This window comes from Dunckerocampus dactyliophorus, chromosome 2 (genome assembly GCF_027744805.1).
Source record: "Dunckerocampus dactyliophorus isolate RoL2022-P2 chromosome 2, RoL_Ddac_1.1, whole genome shotgun sequence".
NCBI classification, from domain to species: domain Eukaryota; kingdom Metazoa; phylum Chordata; class Actinopteri; order Syngnathiformes; family Syngnathidae; genus Dunckerocampus; species Dunckerocampus dactyliophorus.
Window position 1 is genome coordinate 28,852,780 of NC_072820.1, and position 21,362 is coordinate 28,874,141.

The window sequence follows — 21,362 nt, forward strand, 5'->3', positions numbered from 1 at the left end:
CATCCCCATCAACATTGTAGTCCATTAACAGCGACTTACTCCCCACTTGGTCCCCTAAGTCCAGTTCTGGTCAGATTTCTGTGATGAAGCAAGTAGTTCCACTTACTTGCTGGGGACAATTAAGTGTTGTCTTCAAATCACTAGCTGTGTGTTCAAGTTGTGCACCTGAAACACGTCGTGTATACAGTTTTAGACAGGTGACGCTAACAACAGGTAGCTGGTATGCTAGCAGTAGCTAATAGTTCACCAAACAATATTTGCTTCACCTCTTAGTATTTTCTAAGTGTTCTATTCAAAAATGCATACTCAGCAGCGGCACGACACAGCGGCAGCAGTCCACCCTCCCATGCAGCCCACCACCACAGCTTTAGCAAATCCTAGGGGAACCCTAAACTGGTTCCGAAGTATATTTGTGTGTGTGTGAATGCATAAACAAGAGGAATTAACTTAAATTTCTTTGTAGAAAGTTGCTTATAGAAAGTAAGTACATTTATTTGTATTCATTTACAGCGCAGTCTTGACACGTCCAATATGGCGGCGATGTTGACGTATTGCCGCGCAGCGCAGTCTTGACACATCCAATATGGCGACGACGTTGACATATCGCCGCAGTGGACAAACCCACTCAATGCCGCGTTTATCTATGTCGATACAGGACCAGTATCGCCAATATCAATACTGGTACTTTTCATGTGAAAGCTGAAATGCTCATTGAATTATTTGGGGATTTTTGCCTTTAATTTGACGATCATGATTACAGTCAGAATTAAACATAAGACAAAGAGTACAGGCAAAAAAAATATGTATCTACACACCTTTTTGTTAACAATATTTAATACATCAATATAAGACAGTGCTTCTCAAATAGTGGGGCGGGCACCCATGAGGGGTGGGGGTGGGGGTCATCTCGGTGAACTGTCAAGGGGGTGTGAGAGACAGGGAGTACTTTCAGTCTGTGCAGTACAGATAAATACATTTTATCAGTTTCTCAATAGTAATTCAAATTGGGGGAGCGTGAAAATATTGGGGCGGGGGAATGACAGAAAATGATTGAGAACCACTGATATAAGACAACATAACAATATTAACAAAATAATACAATTACTGCCGTCGATTAAATAAAATTTTTGGAGCAAAATAAAGTCAATAGTGCAAAATAAACAAAACCACTCTCATTAAAATGGTTTGGATTTTGGAACTTATTCTCTGGGTTTGTAAACAATACAAAAATACACACAATGTATTTGAACAATACAAGAACAAACAGATGCATCCATCCATTTTCTATACCGCTTCTTCCTCATTAGGGTCGCGGGGGCATGCTGGAGCCTATCCCAGCTGACTTCGGGCGACAGGCGGGGTACACCCTGGACTGGTGGCCAGCCAATGGCAGGGCACATATAGACAAACAAGCATTCACACTCACACCTATGGACAATTTAGAGTCTCCAATTAACCTAACATGCATGTTTTTGGAATGTGGGAGGAAACCGGAGTACCCGGAGAAAACCCACGCTCACACGGGGAGAACATGCAAACTCCACACAGAAATGCCCAAGGTCTTCCCGATCTCCAAGCTGTTACTGTGTTGGCCAACGTGCTAACCACTAGACCACCATGCGGCCCGAACAAACAGATATTTGTGAAAATAAACAGAAGAAAAGATAAGCAGAACTACCCTGTTATCGACATTATTGGTATTAGTATCGATCCGCCCACCTCTACTGATCTTAAAAAAAAAAAAATTAGTTTTAAATATAATATTATATATAAAAAAGTTTAAATATTTTCATTAAGTATAGCAAGAGAATTTTAAAAAGCAAAAGGTGTATAAAGAGAATTTAAAACTGTAAAAAAAATTATACATATACACTATAGTATGTACAGTGAACACGAAACGACACCGCCAAATATTAAAAATATATAAAATAAACCTTTCTTAATAACTATTATATACAGTGGTGTGAAAAGGTGTTTGCCCCCTTCCTGATTATTTACTTTTTGCATGTTTGTCACACTTAAATGTTTCAGATCATCAAGCAAATGTAAATATTAGTCAATGACAACACAACTGAACACAAAATGCAGTTTTAAATGAAACTTTTTATTATTAAGGGAGAAAAAAATCCAAACCTACATGGCCCTGTGTGAAAAAGTGATTAACCCCGCCATTGCCCCCCCCCCCCCCCCCCCCTCCCCAGATAGAAAGTAAATGAGATGTATAAGTCTGGAAAAAGTTATAAAGCAATTTTTAAAGCTTTGGGACTCTAGCGAACCACAGTGAGAGCCATCATCCACAAATGGCGAAAACATGGAACAGTTGTGAACCTTCCCAGGAGTGTCCTGCCAGCCAAAATGATCCCAAGAGCGCAGCGACGACTCATCCAAGAGGTCACCAAAGACCCCACAACAACATCCAAAGAACTGCAGGCCTCACTTGCCTCAGTTAAGGTCAGTGTTCATGACTCCACCATAAGAAAGACACTGGGCAAAAACGGCCTGCATTCAGAGTTCCAAGATGAAAACCACTGCTGAACAAAAAGAACATTAAGGCTCGTCTCAATTTTGCCAGAAAACATCCTGATGATCCCCAAGACTTGGGAAAATACTCTGTAGTCTGACGAGACAAAAGCTCAACTTTTTGGAAGGTGTGTGTCTCATTATATCTGGCAAAGTAACGCCGCATTTCAGAAAAAGAACATCATACCAACAGTTAAATATGGTGGTGGTAGTGTGATGGTCTGGGGCTGTTTTGCTGCTTCAGAACTTGGAAAACTTGCTATGATAAACTGAACCATGAATTCTGCCCGTCTCCCAAAAAATCCTGAAGGAGAAGGTCCGGCCATCTGTTGGTGACCTCAAGGCAGCCTAAGGCCCACCGGTGAGATGGATGGATTAGCTCTGCAGATGAGAAGTGCTCACTAACACAGATTTAGACAGATTTGTCAACAATATTTGACAGAAATCTGCCTTTTAACTTCAGCTCATGAAAGAAGGGAGCAAAAACAAATGTTGGTATTTTTTGTTGAGTGTAACTGAAGCAGAGCATTTATTGCGCCATTCATTCCATCAGTGGTAGACAAGCAAAGGAAGAAGATGCAGTGAACGCAATTTATAAGAGAAGATTAACGCTTTTTAAAAAAGGTCTATGTGTGTATGAAGATGTTTAGTGTGTGTGTGTGTGTGTGTGTGTCCGTGGTGGCAGGATGGTGAAAGCACAGCTTATCTGTTGTCATTTTATGTTTCTCCCGCAGGATTAGACTTGAGTCTTATTAATGAAAAACTCATCAGATATCAGAACAAGTCCCGAAGAAACCAACTGGGGTTATGAGACACACGGGTCAGATTAAGACCCAATTTTTTTTCAGCGCTTGTGTGTGTGTGTGTGTGTACAGATAGCGGAGTGGTATTTAATTTTCCAAGATGAGGGATTATCACTGGCAGAATTTGATCATTCGGCTCTGATCTGGGGGATGTTCAATCACAGCTTATCCCAAATATTAAACTCTTGTCTTTTGTCCCCTTTTTTCACCAACACAATCCCTGACACACACTTCTCATTGAGTAAAGTGGCCCGCTGAGCCTTACTGCCAGCGTGTGATTGTTTCCGCCACCTGGTCGACTCCGGGGACCAGTTAGGGAAGGGCGGGTTACGTGGGCGGGACGGCGGGGGTTCTCCGAGATGTTGCATCTCCAAGCCAAAGGAGAGTAAATTAAAAAAAAGTGTTAGTTCTAATCCGGAGCACAGAGAGCAAGTGGCACACACTCCCAAAATCTGACCCCCCCTCTGACCCTTCTGGGTTTACAGCAAACATTAAAGACAAGCATGCCCACACGCACGTATATTCCCTGCTGTTAAATACCACCCCCCCCAAGGACGCAGTGATGGAGTGTGTACTTGGGCACTCTCATTTTCAGCCTGCAAGCGAGACATCTGGGTCACGTCATTACTGCAATCTTCTGCTTGTTCATTCCCAGCTTTGCATGGCTTACACACACACCCACCCACACACACACACACACACACACACACACACACGAATAGGAATAGAACAGCTACATGAAGTAAAGCAACATCTGGGTAGATTTAAAGGACAATAAACACTATCCGAAAATAAAGCGTTAAAGATTATATGTTCATTTTTGTCATGTTTTAAAAGTACAGGAAGTCACATGACCAAACAATCTTCAGGTGGCCGTCTCTCTACTAGCTCTGTTAGGACACCCTCTAGTGGTCCAAAGATGTCTTTAGACAAATTGCAGTTCAGGTAAACTACGGTAATACGAATGGCTGAAGTTGTTATAGTGACATGAAAAAACAATCATTCATAATAATGTATTAATTATAATATTTGTGTAATTTTTTATTGAAAGGAATGTATTCATTCCACACACACATTTTATGCACTCCATGATCCAACATCACCAGCGAGACACTTATTTCATTAAATGGACAAAGTAGCATCATCTGGTGGAGAAATGCAAACATTACAATTTTTCAGGAAGAATAATAAGCGGCTTTCCTGGTGGAGAAGAATTGATGCCTCGGCAGCACCCAGCATCATATCTCTGAAGTGTGATTGGCGAACACGCACGTGTTAATTTTCTGACAGTAAATGGGGCTGGTAAACACGTCGGCAGCAGGATATTTTTATACGAACATCTAAGCCGGAAGCTGAAGCGTTTCATGGGGTACAGGGTGGTGACAATCTTCGGTGTCGATCAAAACTGTGCTCCAGGTGAGGCTCGAACTCACAACCTCGGCATTGCTCTGCTGTGTACTGTCATATAAGTACCGCGCGCTAACCGATTGCGCCACTGGAGCTCCGCAATACCCCCACCAAAACGGCTAAGGAAGAGAAGCGCGATGGGCGGAGCCGTGGTGTTTCTGTTAGCTTCATACGAAAACTAACACATTTGGTGGTCGCCTGGCAAGTTGCCATAGACGTGGTGCGTTCAAATACGACGCATAAAGTAGGATGGCCACACACACTTCAGTTGTTTGACGTCATGGGATCCGGCTATTCCGGCTGTTCCGGCTGTTCCGGCTGTTCCGGCTGTTCCGGCTCCCAAGTGGCTCGAATTTTTTTTTATTAAATTGTGTGAATGCTGGCAAACACTCACACATGTAAAATTCCGCACCACTTTTTTTCTGTTTAGTATTTTTATTCCACCCTTTTTTGCTAACCACTTCCTCAGTTTTCAACCGATTTTCATGATTTGACACGTCAAAACGTTCTGCTTATTCGGGAAAGAGGTGCTATCTAAAACAAAATTCCAAAAAATGCCCAGTTTTTCCACAATTCCGCTTTCTCCCGAGACATTTTCCGATTGAAAATGAATAGGGAGTTTTTCAAAGTTCCATATTTGTCACATTTACCGCACACATCAAGCAGCGGCACTATCATCTTCTCTCTGAAAAATAAACTCCAAGCTTATAGTGGTGGATGGTGGGTCTGTATTCACTTTGTGCTTTCAATTTGATGTTGTTCCTGTCTTAGTTTTACACAATACATACTAAATGAGATAAATTACATCGCTATACGACCCCCACCACCACTACCCCGGTCCGCGGAGATTTGTGGGAACACGAGCCGGGCCGTGGGTCCAAAAATGTTGTGGACCACTGACCTATATGACAGGAGCGCTCTGCTATCTTTAAGAACCTATACTGCCAAAAAGATGAATCAAAGGTTTACATGACAGTGCCCTGCTGATTCTAATGCAAAAATGTTAGTCCCTGGCAAGTTTTGAAGGGAATTTAACCGGTGAGTGTGATTTCTTACTCCACCCGATGAATAAATCTTCTCTATACTCTGCTTTTATATTATCAGTGGAATTTAAAAGCGTCCATATTTTACCGCGTTACCTGCGGTCGCCTGTCTTTTCACCTGCTCCGCGTGAGGCGTACAGCCGGATCGCACCCATCTAGTCCTCACACACTGCAGAGGAGAGAAAGCCCAGCAAGATCTGCCATTATGTTTCTTTAATTATCATCATCATCATCAGCAGCATATTCATAACAGAACACCACATACAAGAAACATTCTGAATTCAAACTCAACAACTCACAGGACCACGTTGTGTCACCTGAAAGACATGCCTGATTTCAAAATAAGAACAAAGCTAAAGTAACCGCCGCCCGGAAGGCTCCCATCGGAAACTTCCCCAAGCAATTTTACGGAAAACGCTACTCGGCGGTGACAGCATCAACATGTTTTTTTTTTTTTAAAGGACAAACATGAACAAGCTGCAGTGATGCCATAGAAATATGATGAGTAGAATTTACAGTGGCGTATATGGAGACGTTGAATGCAGAGATTATGTACCTTGGGGAATGTAAGTGAGATCAAAAATATGGATTTGAATGTCATTATTTAAATTTGCGGAGGGAGAAATCACATAATTGACACATTTGAATGCTAACATCATTGTGATTATAATAATACAGTACATAATAGCCTCACTATTGAGTCATCCATTCAATTGGCATTTTACACAATAAACACAATTACATTGGTTCATTTAAGAAGTTTAATTGTACGTCCTGTACAAAAATGTTACTTTTTTCCTCATATTTATTTGAAATTAATTTCCCCCTTTTTAAATAATGACAATTATTCAAATCGAGTTTAATAGTGAGGAATATGAATGTCCCTGAACGTGTCCTCTGCTGTTCTGTGTATTTTGTAGATGAAAATCGAATGAGATAATAGCAGACGTGGTCTATCTTTACATAGTGCATTTTTTTATGTGGGCCTTTGCCTCCTTTTAAAAAATGTATTTTGAGATGATGATGCTGCCACTATTTGTTGTTCTATATTACATATATCTTATGTGGCTGAGGATGGACACAAATTGGATTACGCCAAACAAAATGGAGATTTGGAGTCCTCCTACATGGCAAGTCATTGATTTTTAAATCCAACAGGTTTCTAAAACAAAAATGACCCCACATGCCCACTTTTCCTTCATTCCCAAAGCCCTGCCCACCCTTGTACAGAAAAAAACTACTTTATATGAAAAGATGAAACGTCACGGGTCACAACACAAAAGTCCCATCCGTCGTCGCCGCATTCAGGGCCCCTGCCGTTGCCGTGGCAAAACACACCATATAAACACACACTCTCGCGCATTCATGTATTTAATACACTGGGGCCGGTCTGTCTGGTACAACTTGACAAAACCATCTTAATAGTCGTCGCATACTTTCGCTTTTGAATGGTACTGCATTTTCAAATTCTCTCGTGGCAAATCAGCTAGATTCGGTTGTTTTTCAATGGACATTTTGGATTGAGACAGTCAACCTGATTCATATTTGTACCTGTAGATGCTCATACTGCATACGAGTTAAAATTAAGGTGTACCTAATAAATTGGCATGTAAGGGGGGGGGGGGGGGGGGGGGTCAAAGAAGGAGACAGTGTATGTTTCTATTGTATGGCGGTTTTATGACGTCCCCCTACTGGAGGAATAGTTACACAAGTCTGACTTTTCGGAGGAGAGTTGAGGAGGAGAGGGTCAGTCATGGATGACGATGGGGCCTCGCATCCTCAGGCTGGGATGCGGATGCGGGGGTCCCAGTACCAGCCCCTGTGGCGCCCCCTGGGAAGCCCTGCGGAGGGTGATCTGCTCGCAGGGCTGCCGACAAGCGTGTCTGAGCTGGGAGCGCGACAGCATTCGTCTGGCCCTCCTGCAGGGTGGACACAGGACAGGAATTGAGTGAAAGGGCACCAAAAGGTCTGTTTCAATCCTTAAACGTTGCCGTTTACCGGTGTTTTTGCTTTTAAACACTTGACAATGCCCCTCTAGTGAATCTTGTTCTGTTTTCTTGCAGTACCACAATGCTCCAACAGAGGCAATACCGAGCACTGGCACGTAAAATGGCCCAGTGTTATGAAGCTATTTCATCACACAATACCGGCCTGATTTGGCAGAGGCACCTGGGTTTTGAAAAAAAGTGCACTGCATCATGCTGACAGCAATTTCTATTATTACAACCTCTCTCAAGCTAACCAAAATATGAAAAACAGCCGTTAGCATGATGTTCAAAAATACATGCAGAAGGATTTTGAATAAAATTTGAGATGAGACGGGGAGCCAGTTGAGGTGCTGCAGGATGGGGGTGATGTGATGATGCCGGCAGCTGAATTCTGGACCATTTGAAGCTTATGGAGGGATTTGTTAGGGAGGCCGACGAGGAGATAATCAATGTGGGAGGTAACCAGACTGTGAACAAGAATATAGGTAGTATGGGGGCTGAGGGAGGGGCGTAGGTGATTGATGTTGCAAGATGGAAGCATGCAGACCGGGTAATGTTATTGATGTGGGATTGGAATGACAACAAGTTATCGAAGATGACACCCTGACTCCTAACCTGAGGGGAGGGGGAGAGTGTGGTGGTGTCGATGTTGAGGGACAAACTGTCACCTTTGGGTAGTGTAGATTTGGAACCGACAAGAAGGATTTCTGTCTTTTCACAGTTGAGTTTGAGGAAATTTGAGGTGAACCAGGATTTGATTTCAGTTCAGCAGATGGTGAGGGAGGAAGGTGGGAGGATTAAATTTGGTTTGCTTGAGAGGTAAAGCTGGGTGTCATCTGCAAAGCAATGAAAATGGATGTTTTATTTATGAAAGATATTGTCGAGAGGGAGAAGGTAGATGATGAAAAGGAGGAGTCCCAGGACAGAGCCTTGAGGCATGCCTGCATTAACAGAGGAGGACTTGGATTTGTGGGACTTGAGCTGAATGAACTGAGTGATAATGAAACCAGGTGAGGGTGGTGTGGCTGATGCCAATGTTGCATAGGCTATTGAGGAAGATGGTGTGAGAAATTGTTTCGAAGGCTGCACCCAGATCGAGGAGGATGAGAATGGTAAATAGGTAGGAATCTGCTGCAATCAGGAGGTCGTTGGTGATCTTGAGGAGGGAGGTTTTAGTACCCAGACTCAAACTGTTCATAAAGGGCATTATGGGTCAAATGAGCATGGAGCTGAGAGGCAACAGGTTTTTTTTCCAATATTTGGGTAATTAACGGGAGGTTTCAAATGGGGCGGGTAGCTGTTGGGGTCTAAAGCTGTTTTTTGGAGTAACGGGGTGACAGCTGTAGTTTTTAATGAATAGGGAACAATTCCAGAGGTTAGTGAGGAGTGGAAAACGGCAGAGAGGGGAGGCAGGCTTTGACCAGGACTGTGGGGAGGGGTTTGAACTGACAAGTGGAGGGATTAGAGTTGCAGATGAGGTCTGGGATGTCGCAGGGGTCTGGAAGCTGGAAGGTGGAGAATGGCTCACATTGGGGGAGATATTCAGTTGAGAGAGACAGAGAAGTTGAACTTAAGGCCTGGTGGATGTTCTGTTGTTGTTTCTGGTTGGAACAGACGCTCCAGAGAAACAGGCAGATTTGAGCAATGGAATCCTTGTACAATGAGATGTGGGTTTTATATCGTTGTTTATGAATGGTTAGGCCAGTTTTCCTGCAGAGGCGCTCTTGTGGTCGCTCTTTGGCTTTTTGAGCCCGGAGTTCAGGACTAAACCAGGGGGCAGATTGGGAGAAGGACACAAGGCCAGTTTTCACTGGAGCGGGGTGATTGACGATGTTGTTAAGACGATTTTTATAGAGCTCGAGCATTTCATCGGGGGTGGATAAAGAGTCCGGGATTGAAATGGTGTTGATACAGGAGGTGAGAGAACCCAAGTTAATGTCTTTGATGTTCCAGAATGAGATGAGATGTGGAGTTTTGGTTATGGAGAGGTGGAGGGAGATATTAACTGAGAGCAACAAATGGTCAGATATGTGGATATCAACAGCTGTGCAGTTAGAAAGGGTGAGACCGGAGCAGCAAATTAGGTCCAGGGTGACCTTTAATGTGAGTAATGAAGTCTGACAATGGATGACAGCCAAAACTGTCGAGGCATGATAAAAAAATCTTCTGTTGTCCATATGTACGTGGAAGTCACCCTCTAATAGTACATTAGGTGAGAGCGTGAACAGGTGGGTGAGCAAAACTGTAAGGTCATGTTGATGTTGTGATCAAAACTTACATTTTTAAACGTAGGAATGTTAGTCAATGTGGAAAAAAACTACATTATGCAAGTGCAAAGAAAAGAATGTATCTCCAAATGTAGCGATCAAAATGACTATTTTTAAAAGCAATTTGGAAAACAAAACCTACATTATGTTGGTCAGAGTAAAAGAAGGTATCTCTAATGTAGTCCTCAAAATTACAATTTCAAAAGTAAGAATTTTATTCAATGGGAAAGTGGTGGTCTAGTTAGTGGTTAGCATGTTGGCCACACAGTCACAGTCTGGAGATCGGGAAGACCTGGGTTCGATTGTGGAGTTGGCATGTTCTCCCCGTGTGTGTGTGGGTGTTCTCCGGGTACTCCGGTTTCCTCCCACATTCCAAAAACATGCATGTTAGGTTAATTGGAGACTCTAAATTGTTCATAGGTATGAATGTGAGTGTGAATGGTTGTTTGTCTATATGTGCCCTGCCATTGGCTGGCCACCAGTCCAGGGTGTACCCCGCCTGTCAGCTGGGATAGGCTCCAGCATACCCCAGCGACCCTAATGAGGAGAAGCGGCATAGAAAATGGATGGATGGATAGAAAGAAAACTAAGTTATGTTCGTGATTAACACCAGGTGCTGCCTAGTTTTTCTCCTTCACATTTAACAAAATTATGACTTTTAAAAATTGTAATTTTGATCCAAATTTAGTGACTAACCAATTTAGGACTAACAGCTAGTCTGAGGAAAAACATTTATTTCCAAATTTAGTGATCAAAATTCAAAACATTTTAAAGTAATAATTTTAATAAATGTGGAAAAAACCTACATAATGTTAGTCCAAAAAAGCATGTATCTCCAAATTTAGCGATCAAAATGAAAATTTGTAAAAGTAATAATTTCACTGAATTCATTTAAAAAACAATCTGTATGAATATATATTATGTTTTAAATACCGGTAATATACAGTAAATACATAATATCATCTGACATTGTTTAAATATTGTATTTAATCATAATAATCATGTAAATATACAGTATGCAGAAATGATGTACTATATTACAAATATTAATTTTTTGCTTAAGAATTCAGCAACTATGCGGGGGTGCGAATGTCGAAACACGAATAGGCTGAGATCTAGTGTAGTCATAAATGCTTGGACAAAGGAAAAAGTGTGTTGCTGGGCAGAATTTGGTGTAGTGGAGTCGCTGCAGCACAGAGGACAGTGCGAGTCGGCAGGAGTAGCCAGTTTATGAGGTTAAAATAACGCATCGTGAGCTACTCTCTTTATATTACGAAACAGATTTTCTTTGATTAGTTGATACTGTTTTTTTTTTTAACAACAACTTGCTTCTTTTTTTTTTCCACCTCTTTGTCCCTCAAGGCCGTGACCTCTCACTCCCATCTCTCTCGGCTGTGGCTGACGATGTTCCTCACCACACTGAGAGAGAATTAAGGAGAGAGGGAGAAAGAGACGGAGGAGGAGACAAACCAGACGTTGGTGTCGTTAGCGAGACGGGCCTTCTCCCATCACAACCATTAGCATGTTGTATTATCTCACAAGCACTGTTATATACATCTGTGTGTGTGTGTGTGTGTGTGTGTGTGTGTGTGTGATTGCGCTATACGAGGCCCAGTGCCGCTTAATGAGCTAATGACATTTCCACCCAGGACCCAGCGGTGTGGTGCGTTAGCGCGCCGGTCCGAAGGCGGCTGTGAGAGCCCGGTGCCAGGGCTCATTTAGATGCTGGCTTAATGGAAGAACATCTTTCTCTTGCACGCTGCATGAGCGAAGCAGACTATTTGTGTGCAAAGACTAATAAGGAAGTTTTATTGGGAACCATTTTTGGTGACTTGGTCACCAGTGTAGTTTAAAAACTCTTTAAAGTTAACCGCTTGTCTGAAAATGTGTTTTAATGTCACAATATAAGCAGTATTTCATTTATTTTAACACTCAAAGAAAACAAGGCTTTGCATTAGACTCAAGAGTGTGACTTCCTTTAACTCTTTGTAATTGCTTGCCTTAATCATGTTCTCCTCCCCCTTAAGCAGGACGATGAGGACATTCGTCCTGCTTCTTTCTTTTTATTAGACTATTTTTCACCCATGCTGCCTCCTTTAAGCGTTTTTTCTCATGACAAACTTTAAATTATTCACAAAAGTCAAGTTTAAACTGTGATAGTCAAGTATGCATAACCAAGAACGCAATTAAAGAGCACCTGAACAAAATAAAAAATAAAATAAAATGTAATAAAATAAAATTTAAGAGTTACAAAGGGTGGGAAGGAAGGACGTGGGGGGAGGTGAGGTGGTCGCCTTTTTAGCTTACCTGGTCTCCCGGGTGACGAGGAAAAAGCTGTCGTCGGGAGCGTCGATCCAGTTGGGGCGTCTCTTTCGGATCATAACTCCTCCCCGAGTGCTGCTGCCACCGCCGCTGTTGCTGCTGCTGCGGCCGTTATGCTGTCAAAAAGATTACATGTTACTAATAATCATAGTTTTTGCACAAAATAATATCCATCCATCTTTTATGCCACTTATCCTCACTAGGGTCACGGGGGAATGCTGGAGCCTATCCCAGCTGACTTCGGGCGACAGGCAGGGTACACCCTGGACTGGTGGCCAGCCAATGGCAGGGCACATATAGACAAACAAGCATTCACACTCACATTCATACCTATGGACAATTTAGAGTCTCCAATTAACCTAACATGCATGTTTTTGGAATGTGGGAGGAAACCGGAGTACCCGGAGAAAACCCACACACACACGGGGAGAACATGCAAACTCCACACAGAAATAAATCATATATATTTTGTCTTTCATTATGTCATAGTTTTGACTACTCTTATACATCACATACAATTTGTATTCCTTTTTTTGCTTATTTTTGTTTTCTCACCCCCATCAGGCTCAGGCAGTCACACAGAATGTCTCCAGACATTGCAATCATCCGATTACATTTTAGACTTTTTTATTTTTATTTTATATGACTACATTTTCACTGTAAGTATTTTACTATTTCTTTTTGCATTTCTGTTGTAATTATCATTACTTTGCATGCAATACATTGTAATGCATCCCTGCTGTGTTTCTGGCAGGGTATCAATAAAGTTGAACTGAACTGAATGTGATTACAGTTGAAGAAGGAGAACTTACCAGGAGCGCGCCACCTGTTGTCCCTGGATTCTCTGCCAAAAAAAACCCAAAAAAGTGATTAGTTATTGTTTATTCACAACCTGCTTTAGGTAAAGGATGTGCTTCCTTACAGTATTTGCACAATCATACCTGGGCGCCTGTCTGGCTCCGCCCTGCTGTGGTGATGGAAGCTGCGTTTTCCCAGCATGCCATGGGGCCCGTGGGGGAGGGAGGAGAGGAGGCGTCGAGGTGGTGGCGTCTGCAGGCCGGGCGTGCGGTGGGAGCGAGGGGCCTGAGCCGCCGGACGGGACTCTGCAGGACATGGTACAGGTGTCGCCATGGCAATGAGACAATGCAGGCGGATGTAATAATAACAATACATTTTATTTAGAAGCGCTTTTCTAAAAACTCAAAGCAAGCAATGCAATCAATACAATGTACCATAAAACAGAACAATACAAGACATACGCAGTTAAAATGAGAATAAATAAGCAGAAATGGGATCAAAGATTATAAGCAAGTTTGAGGAGATGGGTTTTAGCATCAGACTTAAGGCCGACAGGTCAGTGCAATTACTGGCGGGTGCGGGAAGGGAGTTCCAAAAAGAGGGACCCGTGAAATATAAAGGCTCTGTCGCCCCAGGTACAGCGCTGGGCCATTGAGGGTGGGGACAGGAGGTTGGTGTCAGAGGAGCAAAGGGGACGCTTTGGGGAGTGAAAGTGGAGGTGGCCAGTGAGGTAATGGGGAGCCAGGTTATGTAATGCTTTAAAAGTGAGTAGGATTTTAAACTGAGGACATAAGAGCCTGTTTGAGTAAATAAACGGGCAGCAGAGTTCTGAATATACTGAAGTTTATTGAGAGGTTTGCTTGGAAGTCCGTAGAAGATGAATGAGGGTTTCAGCAGTGGAAAGGGAGATGTAAGGGTGAAGACAGGCAATGTTTTTTAGGGGCAGTTCGTGTTATGTGGCTGATGTGGTGTTCAAAGGAGGGGGTGCTGTCAAGGAAATGGACAAGATTTCAGATGTGAGGTGAGGGAGTAAGAGAGGTGTTGTTGAGGAGGAGGGAAAAATTGTTGGCTGTGTTCATGAGCTATTCTTCTATTTGGACCAATTATGATGATATCAGATTTGTCCCAGTTAAGTTGAAAAAGTTTCATCCATGATTTTATTTCGGGGAGACAGGAGGTGAGTGTGGTGTGTGGGGAGGCAGTGATGGATAATGTGGATATGTGGAGCTGGACATCGTCGGCATAACAGTAAAACTGAAGACCATGACGGCGGATGATGCCACAGAGTGGAGGCAAATACAGGATGAAGAAGGGGCCAAGCACGGATCCCTGGGGGATACCTTGGGACAGGGGGGCAGTGGAGGAGGAGCAGTGGTTGATATGTATGAATTGATGACTTTCAGTGAGGTATGATTAAATCCAGGTGAGTGCAGTTCCAGTGACGTTGAGGGTGGATGAAAGGCGAGAGAGGAGGATGGAGTGACTGATGCTGTCAAAGGCTGCAGTGAGGTCTAAGAGGAAAGTATGGTGAGGTGGTCCAAGTCTGAAGCGAGAAGAAGATTGCTTGTGATTTTGAGAAGGGCTGTTTCTGTATTGTGGTGTGAGTGTCAGTGAAAGATGAGGTGATATTGTCATTGGGTCTCAGGAGCTTGTTAATGGTGGAGAACAGGGTCTTGGGGTCACTGAGGCCAGTATGGATGGGGTGTGAATAGTAGGAGGACGGACCATAGTTTAAGGCAATTTTGTACTGGTGGATGAAGTCAGTGTAGGTTTTGAGGTGGGCAGTGAGACCGTTTTTTTTGTGTGGAGGTGTACCAGTTGCCTTGCTTCCATCTGACGTATGTGGGAGTGAACCTGGGGGCCGAGCGTCTGAAAGTAACAGTTCTGGTTTTGATGGGTGCTAGTTCATTGAGACAGGAGGAGCGAGTGTTATTGTAGAAGTCGACCAGGTCAGCAGTGTTGTCAGATATGGGGGAAGGAGAGGCAGACAAAATGGTGGTGAGATGGGATGCAAAGTGCGAAACAGAGATGGATTTAAGATTACAAAATGAGATCAGGCGTTTTTCTTTTGGGATGGGAAGGGAAATGTCAACATTTATGATGATAGCAAGGTGGTCAGACAGGTGAAGTTTGGTGCTGGATATGTTGTTGACAGTGATACCAACTGAGCAGAGCAAATCCAGGATGTGTCTATGGCAGCGAGTGGGGAAATTTATGTGTTGTTTAATATTGCATTGAAGTAGGTCCAGAAAGTCGCTGGCAGGTTTGTAGTCAGGGTTGTCAATATGAAGGTTAAAATCACCAAGAAGAAGGATGGAAGGTCAAATAGCACAAGGATGGGTTAGAAAACCAAAATCAGGGAGGAATGAGGGATTATTAGATTTGGGTGGGCAATAGATGATAGCAATGACGAGGGGGGTGGGGGGGAGTTTAATAAATACATTTTCAAAGGAGTGGGCAACAGGGGTTGGGATGGTGGTGGTCCTGTTGATAACTGCAATGCCTCCCTCCAGTCTTCGCAGCGTGGTTTATCAGAAAAGGTGACTCCATGGGGTATGGCCTGAATGAGTGAGAAATAGTTGAGAAATGTGTGGGAACTCACCTAGAAACTGTACGACGCTGGTCAGGGTGCTCCTTTGGGCTGCTCTGATTTTGGGTAGGCGGGTTCCGTGACCTTCTGACACCCTTGAGACGTCTATATCACACACACACAATTTACATGTCACTAAGGTGTTAAAAGGCTTTCTTGTGGTCATCATGGAAGATGATGATGCATGAAGGTCACCTGCTGATGGAAGGGGGGAGGGGTCACACAAGTCCCCCTGCTCATTAGGGGGCGCTGCAGGCAGCCACATAGTCAAAATGATAGGAGGCAAGGTGTGTCACTGGATCCGTGACAAGGAAGAAAGCATGAGGTGCGTTATGGTCCATGCGTTGGGGAAGGGGCAGGGGTGGGCGTGTCTTTATGGGCTCCAGGCGGCCAATCAAGAGTGAAGTGCAGTGGAGTCGATGAACAAGTAACACAGACACATGAAGCACAAGGACTCGGAGGAGATGCTTTCAGGTGTTGACTTTTATTGGAGGTCGGCGCAGACATTCACATGGTGATGAGCGAAGAGAGCACGAGAATGTAGATGGTGGAGGGGTGATAGGGCGGGGCTCGTGATAGACAGGGGGCATCCATTCAAGGGTTGATTGATGTGGATGATGACGTCAACGCAGGGTTGATTAAATGCTGATTGTTAAGGACACATAGCAGGGCAGTCCTTATGAGAGGTGGCCAGCAGGGGGCGACATCGGCAGCAGCTTGTTTTTGCTCCCAGAAAAATAAGTCAAGAGTTCCAATTCAACACTTTATGAGATGGGAGAATGTGTGTGACGGAAGAAAAACACACAGATGATATTTACAATAGACATCTAACTTTTCTTGGTATAAAATACACGTTCTCGACTAAATAGCCGATGAGTCGAGAATATGATATAGTGCAACCAAATCGGCAAATAAAACATGAGTCAACAGATGACTGAAACTCAAGAGTTATGAGGACAGGCAGTCTTTATTGGGAATGGGGGGTGGGAGAATACAAAAAACCCAAAATAATAACAATAATAAAAACTTTAGGAGACAAACAAGGCTGAGGGTGGTGGAGAGAGGGGGTGCAAGATGGGTGCTGATGGTGGGAGTGAGAATGTGTGTGTGTGTGTGTGTGTGTGTGTGTAGATGTGTCCACACGCGGCAGAAGTTAGGAGGAATTGAAAGCGCTCTTACACTCTGCCTTTATGGCCCCACAGTTAATGGGAACAAAGGGGCGCCGCGCGGCGCGGCGCAGCCTGATGACGTCACGGCACATGTGCCGCGCCAGCTTGGTGAGCCGGGTGGCCTGCAGCAGGAAGGCCTGCTTTGTCTTCATGGACGACTTGGGGCTGCCGCTATTCCGCATTGGAATGTGGTTGGACTGGCGGGGGGCGTGACTCCGCGACCGGGGCTCCTGGAAAGCAGCAACGACAAACTCTTATTTTGACGGGACGAGCCTCCAGGAAGTTGTGCTTTTGTTTTATAAGCGGAAAGTACAATCGCATGTGTATTTGCTGCTTATACACTATCTCACAAAAGTTAGGACATCCCATGTAATTTCAAGAGTCAGTACTATAGAAAGTGAACCTGGGGGTAGTTTAGAGTAGTCAGTGTGCAGCTTGTACCGCAGTACAGATTTACTATCCACTGAAAAAGAGTTGAAACACAGCCATTCATATCTTATTATCTAAATAAAAGACAACTGTGTCTACAGCCAAGAATGGTGGTGGATAGTGGCATGGGCTGGTGGAGTGCTGCCACCACTGGGGGAGCTGCGGTTCATTGCAGGGAAACATGAATTCCAACATGTACTGTGACATTGTGATGCAGAAACTGGGCTGCTTGGCAGTTTTCCAACATGATAATGAGCCCAAACACAGCTCCAAGATGACAAGTGCTTTGCTGAGGAAGCTGAAGGTGAAGGAGTGGCAAAGGATGTCTCCTTCACACCTGAACCAAATTAAGCACCGGTGGGGAACCCTCAAGCAGATGCAAGGAAGATAAAGTGAAGGAGCACATCCACCAGCAATGGATGAGGATTTCAGTAACAGCCTGTACAGCTGTGCTCAATTCCATGCTCCAAAGGATCAAGTCAGTGCTAGATAGCAGTGGTGCTCCGACTTCAGTAAATCTATACTGCTATACAGGCTGTACGCTGACTACTCTAAGATCATTTCTATAGTATTGTCCCTTCAGAAGATGCTTGCTGAAATGTGAAGATTTGGAGTCACTATTGTGAGATACTCCATGCAAGATGTTTGCAGCTCACTGAATAATTAAATCAGGCTGACGGCTCCCGCAATAAATCACTTACTGCGGCTTTAACATGCAACAGAGCAGCAGAACAACCATGTGGAGAACTCACGTTGCTGGCCGGGGTGGGCGAGGTCCTCTCCTCGGGGGCCTCGGCTCGGCTGGGCATCTTCAGGCCGCCGTACTTCTTCCAGTACATCCAGCAGGACACGCACAGGCGGCACTGCATGTTGGGCGGCCCCCATGAGTACCACTGGGCTGACTGCATGGCTGCAGATACACAGGATGGGGGTGAGGGGCATTAAGGACCGGCCATATTGATTTCCTGCGATGTCCCCGAAGGACTAGCATCTACTTGCGAGTGCCTGATTGATCCCGCTCAACGACGACCACAATCTCAAGAAACTATTGTGATAATGAGAAATCAATATGTGAGAGTATGTTTTCGCTCTCACCTCATTATCTAGTGTGGACATAAGTATCAGGACATGCCTCCTAATCACGTAATTAATCACTTAGCGGGTGAGGGACTCGATCCCTAGAACGTTAAGTCATCTTTTAGAGACATGTTTTGCTTCCAACTTTGTGGGTGCACTTAGGGAGGCGGTTCTTTCGTGACCGCAGCGCACAAAGGTATGCTTGGATGAGTTTGGTGTTGAAGAGCGCCATCACTGCAACACCTTTCAGATGAACTAGGATAGAAATCCAATGCCGAATCGTACTGTAAGCCTTTCTAGGTGGAATGGCACGTGTCCCTATACTTTTGTCCATATTGTGTATTTCAAACCTAACATAGATTGAGTGCACTGCATAATAGACTGACAAAAAAAACTTTAAAAACTGGACTTTGACACTCACTGTAACAGCTCTCACATGCCCGGCCCCCGCCCATTGTGTGGAAGGCTCCGGGCCCGGCTCCGTTCACGGTCGCCATCTTGCCATTGGTCAATGAGATCTGGTTGGGGTTGGGCTTATTACTGTGGTCATAAAGGACGACGTGGGAGAGGGTGAGAGGGGTGGGGGTTGATAAAATGATTTAGACGTCGTCGGCTGCGCATTAAATCAAAAGCATCAATTATGCATGAATGTTTCCATCTGGCAGCAACGGGAACACTAATGATGCTGTCATGTGTTTTTACAGCATGGGAGCCAGCCAATGACTTACTATGTGGGAATATAAACTTGCTTGAGCTTGCTCTCCGCCTCAGCCGCCTTCAGCCTCTTCTACTCAGAGAGAGAGAGAGAGAGACAGACACAAGTGGGTGACAGTCAGTAGAGAAAGCAATAACAACAAAAGAGACAGCAATGAGATGACGATGTGGGGTCCAAATGACATGCAAAGGAAGAAACAGCTGCTACTGTGGGTTTGATTTTGCACTTCTTTTAGCATGGTGTTGCATTCTTCATACATGATATGATTTGCAATAGGCATGGGCCGGTTACCGGTTTCAAGGTATACCACAGTATGAAAAAGTCACCGTTTCAAAACCACTAAAATTTTTCGCCATCCCGTTCCTGCGGTAAGAGAGAAAGTGGAGGTCCTTCATTGTCTTTTATCCAGTCATCAGTTATCTGAGCCAACACTGTTGATGTGGAGTGTCCTTTCTTGTATGCATGTTGATAAACGGAAATTAAATAATTTACACTGAAATACACACTGATTTGTTCATATACAATTCTTTCCATATGCATCATATGAACAAAGTTGTAAGTTTGATGACTTTGTGCATTAAGAGTGTTTAATCTTGAAGATTTCATTTATATTGGTTTTCCTATCCCCGCACGGCGCAGCAATGAAAACCTGTCACTGTGAGTGGGCATTCCCCCTAAAATCAGGCTCTACTGTTGGTTGTATGTTTTTTTGTTTCTTTTTTACTTTGGACTCTGCTTTATTGTGATTGTTAAACGTTCCCCTTCAATTTGGTATTAAATGAATACGCAGACTTAAACCATAGCCATCGTGAGTGGACAAAAAAAAGTGCCGCCAACGTCAGACTGGAATAAAAGATATGTAGGATATTTATCAGTGCTCATGTGAAACTTATCAAAATGTGACTATGAAAAATACACATTTTTGACCCACAATTACTATAAAATGAATTCACAAATTAATTACGTTCAATATTTCAAGCTAATTTATAGTTAATGAGATAAAAAGGTGTTTGTGCAGTAGGGGGTACATGGCTTCAGGTCAAATGTCAAAAGTTTAGGAACCACTGCTGTAAGGCTTTGTTTGGATGCTCCTCAGCAAATATCCTTGACCAATTAACATTTCTAACGTCCTCACAATATTCATTGTCATTGCAATACTTTAATATTCGGTTTACAATTATTTTCTGATCTCATTTAGGAACTTTGGTTTTCCAGCTAATTGCAACTAAATTGTGATCACTAAAACCTATTGGAACTGATACTACCTTTGAACATACTGTAAGTCTGCTGCATTAGTAAAAATTGTAACCAATGCATGTAGCTGTTTTTGTACCATTAGATTGTTGATTTTGTAACAACTTGTGACAAATTCCACATATCTGAAAGCAGCTTACTTTTTAACAAAGAATTCTTTAAATGCCAGTCTATATTTACAGTAAATCATCAAAAACTATACCTCATATCTTGTATCACAAAACTCTATATTGGCTACATTCACACTGCAGGGTGTGATGCACAATTTAGATTTTTTGTTTAAATCCGACTTTTTATGTGGTCGTTCACATTACCAACAAATGCGACTTGTTAAAGGTCACATTTGTTGGTAAGAAAGTGATGTGCGTGCGCAAAAGCATGACATCACTCGTATTTCCGTGTGTTTACGGAAGTAAAGATTGCTGCAGTGGGTGCTCTAGTGATGTGCGATACCACTGATTTCATTTCTGATCCCATACTAGGTAAAAATTTAGGCTAGTATTGGTGATACCGATCCAAGACTGTGGAAATTCACCTAATGTGTCTGGTAAATTTGAAAAAGAAGTGTACAGTATTTCAAATCATAGCATAAAGAATACAAGACATCATAGTGATTTATTGATTTGTTTTAAACCCTAAAGTATACTGAGGTAGTGCGAGCTCCTTCATGTTTATTTGTATTATTTATTTGTATTAATGTCTCTTCTGTTGTTGTTGCTTAATTTATTGATATTTATGTTTATGTGTTTATGTTTCTTATGTTCTTATTCTTTCTTGTGTTTTCTTTCTTTTCTTGGGAGAATGAACAGAATAAGATTTTCATTGCATAGTATAACTGCTGTTTTACCATGCACATGACAATAAAACTCTCTTGAATCTTGAATCTTGAATGTTCTAAAGAGATTGTAGTGTGCTCTCCTTAATGCGTTTGTGGCAATTTCAAGAATTTTGTGTCACGGGAGTCAATAATTTCTCAACCA

At 43.2% G+C, this 21,362-nt stretch overlaps 1 protein-coding gene and 1 non-coding gene across 4 annotated transcripts in view; both read right to left on the minus strand.

Annotated features, from left to right (window-relative positions):
* Positions 1-3,891: 3,891 nt before the first annotated feature.
* mta3 (metastasis associated 1 family, member 3) overlaps positions 3,892-21,362 on the minus strand; it is a 46,352-nt gene continuing 28,881 nt past the window's right edge. The window contains exons 11-20 of one of the 3 annotated variants that reach the window (XM_054766923.1): positions 19,142-19,200; positions 18,835-18,953; positions 18,089-18,246; positions 16,918-17,137; positions 15,751-15,843; positions 13,292-13,453; positions 13,163-13,194; positions 12,336-12,466; positions 7,492-7,692; positions 3,896-5,942 (exon numbers count right to left, since the gene is read on the minus strand). In XM_054766923.1, coding sequence (XP_054622898.1) covers positions 7,521-7,692; positions 12,336-12,466; positions 13,163-13,194; positions 13,292-13,453; positions 15,751-15,843; positions 16,918-17,137; positions 18,089-18,246; positions 18,835-18,953; positions 19,142-19,200 — 1,146 coding nt within the window. In that variant the 3' untranslated portion in view covers positions 3,896-5,942; positions 7,492-7,520. Of the gene's footprint in view, positions 7,693-11,374; positions 11,448-12,335; positions 12,467-13,162; positions 13,195-13,291; positions 13,454-15,750; positions 15,844-16,917; positions 17,138-18,088; positions 18,247-18,834; positions 18,954-19,141; positions 19,201-21,362 lie in introns of all 3 variants that reach the window. The other 2 variants (XM_054766924.1, XM_054766922.1) reach the window with 2 other exon arrangements.
* On the minus strand, positions 4,732-4,825 carry trnai-uau (transfer RNA isoleucine (anticodon UAU)). Its single transcript has 2 exons — positions 4,788-4,825; positions 4,732-4,767 (listed from the first exon to the last, which is right to left on the minus strand). It is a non-coding gene; the product is annotated as a tRNA-Ile (tRNA).